This window comes from Benincasa hispida, chromosome 5 (genome assembly GCF_027475165.1).
Source record: "Benincasa hispida cultivar pf3 chromosome 5, pf3_genome.v1.1, whole genome shotgun sequence".
Lineage (NCBI taxonomy): Eukaryota > Viridiplantae > Streptophyta > Magnoliopsida > Cucurbitales > Cucurbitaceae > Benincasa > Benincasa hispida.
Window position 1 is genome coordinate 35066984 of NC_143482.1, and position 6744 is coordinate 35073727.

General features: G+C 28.0%; 1 protein-coding gene across 1 annotated transcript; it reads right to left on the minus strand.

Moving 5' to 3' along the window:
- Positions 1-2579: 2579 nt before the first annotated feature.
- Positions 2580-6367, minus strand: LOC120078589 (uncharacterized). The gene is made up of 5 exons (XM_039032875.2): positions 6073-6367; positions 5407-5469; positions 5207-5277; positions 4069-4271; positions 2580-2750 (listed from the first exon to the last, which is right to left on the minus strand). The coding sequence occupies exons 1-5, from the start codon at positions 6270-6272 to the stop codon at positions 2682-2684; spliced, it is 606 nt and encodes a 201-aa protein (XP_038888803.1). The 5' UTR covers positions 6273-6367; the 3' UTR covers positions 2580-2681.
- Positions 6368-6744: the final 377 nt, after the last annotated feature.

Here is a 6744-nt window from a genome sequence, read left to right on the forward strand (position 1 = left end):
CTCGCTCATGCCGTTTAGATCTATTTTCAACCCATCCCTATGCTCCACCACTAAGTTGTTTATTTTTCACATATCGTTGAGGCAGAGGACAGAATAATTGTGCAAGCTCATCAAAGTTCTCATTATGTGCAGGTTTGAAATTGAATGTTCTCATCCTTAAGTCGTAGCTTTGATTCCCATTATAACTTTGATACAATAGATGGAAGTAGGATGATGTCTGAAAAAATATGTCAGGTATGGTCTCAAAGACGGTGCAAGAATGAGCTCCATGAAATGTGGAACCTAAAGCAATGCCTAAAGTTTGGAAATTAGATGGTCTTTCAAAAGAATATTCAATTTTGAAGGATATCATTTGGACTGATCTTGTTTTGTTGGCACCCTATTCTGGTTGGATGTGGAACTGACATTTATAAATTTGTTGTTAAATCATATCCTTGCTAGTGAAAAACTCCATATTTTGATGTTCTTCATATAGGATGTCAGTGTCTGAAATTTCAACGTAGAAGTTGGCATTGAATAACAAAGATGCACCAGTTTTACTGTTTCCAAAGCATTTTTTTTTTTATTCTGTTACTAACTATTATTTTCAGTTAGTATTATTTAAGTGCCACTTAACCATTAAATCACTTTAAATAAATAAGCGTTATGAGCTAGCTTGGATGCATTTCTGAATTTTTGTCTATTGTTCTTAGAACAAATCTGAATTTATTTTCCATGCATTTGTTTATTTGAAATTGTTTGAGAATTTGAGATTATCTCTTTTGATCTAGCTAGCTTCAGTACTTCTCAGCAGGTGTTTGTTACTTTTAGTTTACATATTTGTTATTTTATGCTATGAAATTCCTTAATTTTTTGCTTATGTTTAAATCCTTATAATCTCATCCTTGTCAAAAGGCAGATCGAAACATGGAAAAACAGTGGGATGGACTACAAAAGATTTACTAAAAGTCTTGGAAGAGTTTATACCAATTTAGATGGGTTTCTTTCTGCTTTATTCACAAGCATAGATTTTATGAGAATCGAAAGTCGTTTGGAAAGGACTCGTATAACTCAGCAAAAACATTGGATTACTTGACTTCACGACAAGCTTTGGCTATGCAACAAGCTTTGGCTAATTTTCAACAAACATTGTTGAAAGTTCTAATTTTTTTTTTAAATGAACCTAGAATGTTATAGTTTAGATTCATGGAGCTACATATCTGATATGCATTGTAGCATCCTTTGGCTTGAAAATAAAGTAGCACGAGGACAACATTAAATTCATTTATTTTGAATTCTATTCTTGTGTGCAACTTTGTTTGTATAATCTACTTGTTCAATGTAGAATATATATATATACTTCATGATTGATATGTGGGGATTTGCTGTCTAACCCTTATGGAGTTAATATAGATGAAAAATATATTTTATCTTCATTTTAGAGTTAAATTATCATCCAATTCCTCTTTTGTGAAAGTAATTAAGATTTAAACGTGCCTAAGCAAAATATATATATACACTTTTTATTTTTTCAATAATAAAACAATGATAGACATTTAGTATCAGACAATTATTGAAAAGATTAGGTAAAAAATCGACATTAAAAATTATGTTCAATGTCAGTTGAAAACCGACATTGAAGATAGTATTTAATGTCGATCGAAAACTGACACGGAAGATATTTGGCATTGAAATCTTGGTAATCTATAATGTCGGTTTTAAACTGACATTAAAAACCTTTTATAACATGATCTTCCATGTCAGTTTTCAATCAACATTATACTCCTATAATATTAGTTTTAAACTGACATTAAAACCAAGTTTTGTAGTAGTGGACATTTCTAGTTAAATCGTTTTTATTTTATCACTTTTGATAAAAAACTTTTTAAAATAAAACACTCATGTGTCTGACAGTTTTTTTCTCAAAAGTATTTTTATGTATAAGTTTGATTTTTTACATGATAAAAGTGATTTTATTAATGTTAAATTAATATAAACAATGACTATAAAATACTATGAACTAATTTAAAAAAATGGAATCTCAAAGTTTTGTCGGAACTTACATATTTTTGTGTCAATAAAGGTGTTTTTTCTCAAAAATATTTTTACATACAAGTTTGTTTGATTTCCTACCAGTTTGATTGATTTCTCTTTTTCCCACATCAACTTTACTACTAACTTTGTGTTGATGGCTATATCCATTAGATTATGTTTATATCGATAATATTAGGATTGAAAAATAACAACATGACATATTTATTAACAAACTTGTTATATTAAAACGTAATTATTTTAAATAGAAAAACTGTTAGAAATATTTTCAAATATAACAAAATATCATTGTCTATCAATGGTAAACATTGATAGACATAGATAAACATCCATTAATATCTAACACTGACAGAGATAGATATCTATCATTGTCTATCACTGATAGACAATGACATTTTATTATATTGGTAAATAAATTGACTCATTTTTTTCTATATTTAAAAACAATCTTACTTTTTATCCAATTTAATGACGGTTATCCAACCATTGACATTTAAGCATGATGTAATAGATTCCATACTCACTTAAATGTCAAAATTCTGATTCAACCATATATATATATATATATAATTTGTTTGAGAAAAGAATTTTTACATGCTATATTGTTCTTTATAATTAAATACATTTTCACTTGTTTGCTTTAATTTGCCTTATTTCTTCTTAATTTGTTCATTCACAATTGTCTCCGACGTATCTAGCTTTTGCTTCCACTCTTCCACCTACAACAAAAAGAGAGAAAAAGAAAAAAATAAAATAGTTGTGGAATTAAAAATATATTTTAATTATTAAAGTCACAACAAAATATTAAAAGTAGAAATGATAATAATAATTAAAAAAAAGTTGGAAGTTTCAATTTAAAAAGTGGGTCGAATCCGTGGCTCCACATGATAGAACTTAAAAAAAACATATCTAAACTAAAATAAATACTTGATTCTAGAGAGAAAAAAATGAAATAAATCTAAAAATAAAGGACTAAGCACAAAATTTAAAAATAATATATGTTTGAATTTAATATATTAAATTTTTCTAAATTAACATAGAATTTGATATATTATATTTTTCTAAATTAACATATTAAAAGTTAAATGAAGGTCACACAATAGTAACTCATTATATATTTAATAACAAAACTGTATAGGGATGTCGTGGGTTGGGTTGAAGAACTTTTTAGATCCAACTCAATTGTTCGGATTGTAAATTTCTTTCATCTAAATAACCTCATTAAAAAATGAACCCAACCCAACCATGAAACATTTGGGTTGGGTTGGGTTCGAGTTAGTCGGATCATTAATTAATTTATTTTTTAATAAAAGAAAGTAAAATGTCAATACGTAAAAAAATCGATTTAACTATTTTCATATATGAATTAAGATTAACAACTCAATTTTAATTTATATAATATATAACATTTTTCAAAGTGCAAAAAAAAAAAACTATTTTTAAGAGTTGTTGAAGAATAAATTATCCAAAAAAACTGATAAAATTAAATAAAACTAAAATAAATATATGTATATCTAATTGTACATAACCAAAAAAAAAAATACATTTTAAAGTTAATAATAAGTTGGGGTTGGTTCAGGTGGGTTTGGATTATTTTAGGTAACCTATGAACTAACCCAACCTATAAAATTTTCATTTATTTGAACCCAATCCAATTCAAAAGAGTATAACTCAACTCAAACCGAACGGGTTGAGTTGAGTTGATTGGTTTTTTTTTGAATTATCGAGCTTTTTTGAACACTCCTACAAAAACGATTAAGATTGATCAAGCGAATGACAATGTTATTTGAAACTTCTTACAAAAAAAATAGACTCGAGCATCACTAAATGATTAAGATATTAATAATCTCACTACAACAAATAATATCTCTACTAACAAAAGAAAAATTTCTAAATATATCTTGTTTCGTCGTAAGAACTCGTCACTAATGACAAAAAAAAAAACTCGTATCAAACGTCGAAGAAACCTTCTCGTCGCAACGAATTAATGATGTTTCTAATGCGTTATATGAAAAATAAAATTGTATAGATGTAAACCTTATGGAGGATATCTTGTGTTAGGTGAGCATCATGGGCAACTTCCTTGGAATAATTTTCTACAACTTGAGCTGCCTCTTTGAGTTTACTCTTCTCAGGAAGCTTTTCAGCAATTTCTGCTGATACCTTCTCTGTTAGTTCTGCTACCTCTTCTACTACTTTTGCTACATTTTCGGCCTCTTCGATTACCATTTCAGCTTCATCTAAACATTGAATGTCAATTAGATATCAATTTATTGTTCGATATCAACTAAAAGATTAATCGTAAAAGTATATTTTTACAATTTTGTAGTTGAGTTTTCTATTTTTCTTTAATTTCACACTTTTAAAAAAGTGATCTTTTTTAATATCGATCTTGACTATAATTAATATATATATATATATATATAAAGGGGTGGCTCACTACAAGAAATCGAACTTCTCTCGACGTTACAATTCGTCGGTAGATGGTGGAAAATGCGTCGGGGGCTCTCCCAACGATATGGGTCGTCGAGAGTTTGATAAAAAAAAACCGTTTTACGTCGTCGGGAGACACCTTTTCTCCCGACGATCGATTTAGGCGTTGAAGGAGCTCATTTTTCTTGTAGTGGTTATTGATTTAATTGACATGCTATATAATATATTTGGGAGATAAGTCTTTCCTTAACTCAATGATCAATGTTGGATCACCATTTAATTTTCAACTTTTTAGTTTTTAAAATTAAGTTTTTTTTTAATTTTTTTATAAACGGTACTTTTTACCTATTAATTTTATGTTTGGCTATCTACTTCTAGTAACAAAGATGTTTTAGAGAGTGTTGTTTTTAAATATAGAAAAATGAATCAATAGAAACTGATAGACACTAATAAAAGTCTATCAGTAGTTCTAAAATTTTGCTATATCTTGTAATAATTTCCCTTTTAGAAACTAAAAAAAATAATTTTTATTTTTAGAACTTGACAAAAAGCTTAAATATTTCTTTAAAATATGTGAAAATCATAATTAAAAAATAAAAAAATATATAACTTTTAAAAATAGAAACTAAAAACAAAATCATTAGGTAAAAATTGTTACACTAATATCCCTAATATGTTCTTTATAAGGGAATTAAAAAAGAAAAAAATATATTATTTTAAGAAACAAATATTGGAAATATACCTTCAAGAGTTTTCAATTCATTCCAACTGGGTACCAAGAGGGACAATAAGGAGCCAAACATCCATTTTGCCCTAAATTCATTAAATCCAGAAGAATAAAAATAAAAAATAATGAAAATGCAATTCAAGAGAAAAAAAAACAAAAAAACAAAAATTTGATTTTTCATAATTTTCAATAATTTTGAATGTTTGACTACTTACCAACCAGGGAAGAAGAAAAATGTTGAAGTTGATGGCTGATCCTTTTCCTGGCTATGTCTCATCCTAGCAATTAAAAACAAAGGGGAAAATTAGCCTTGAGAGATCAAATATTTGCAAATATTATTTTGAAAATTAGCATAATAGCTGGTTAAATTACAAACTAACATATACTTTCGACAAAGTGTCAATTTGATCGTTAAGTTTAATTTTAATTTAGTCCCTACAATTTAAAAAATTTTAATTTGATCCTTATGATTTAGTCAAACAAATCGTCCCCAGCTATTGTTACTGTATTGACATTTTTTTTAAATCATGGGTACTTATCTTATTTGTGTAACAATGTTAGTTGATAATATGGTAATCTGGTAGGAAAAAATATATGGATTTTAAAACATGAGTTAGAGATGACTTGTTAAGTTTAACCAAACTATAATCGAAAGTAAGCTTTTTTTCTAAAGAAAATTGAAAATATGTTCATACCCTTGAAACCGAATTGAAATTCTCTTAAAATTCAACGAGACAAAATTGAAATTAAAACTCAATTCTTAATTAAATTATAACGATGAAATTGAAACTTAATCCAAATTATAGAACGTCAAAATAAAAATTATATTGAGCTAATATATATTATGATATAAAATGTCTGATGAGACAATTTTAACTAACCTGGAACAATAAAGTCTAAGGAGAGACGACGTATAAGTTGTGGAACCACGGAACCCAAACAGAACCATGTCGATGGAGGAGGTCTGTGGTGGCTCAGATACCCGACGACAACAGAAGCCACCATCCGGGGCAGAAGTGTCTCTCTTATGAAAAAGTTGACTTAGCAAGGTTCTCCAGAAATGACCAAATTTTGACGACATGTCAGACGGAAGCCCTTTAAGTTGAAGATCTCGAAAGACAACAATGTAAACTAAAATCTCAACAATCCGACGAGTAGAGGGATTTTGTTTGTGTTTTGAAGATGGTAATGGTAATGAATGAATAAGGTCACACGCAAAAGGATTATTTTTGTTGCTTACAAGCCTTCATTTCATTGCTTTTTGGCTTATCTTTCTTTTGGTAGTTACTTCAAAGTATTGATGTATTAGCTTTTAAGTGTGTATTTCTTTGTGCCATAATCTTTAAATTTTTCCCCCAAAGGTTTTCTCATTTTCTATTTCACTCTTCAATTTATACATTTAAGTTTTGGAAATTTGTAATTTTTCTCTCTCAATTGGCATAATATCAAGTCATATAAACACATGGTGAAATTGCCAAATATAGTTGGGGAAAAAAAATTAAAGACATTTAGTACTACTTTTATATTAAAAGACTTATAGGACATTTGGAGCT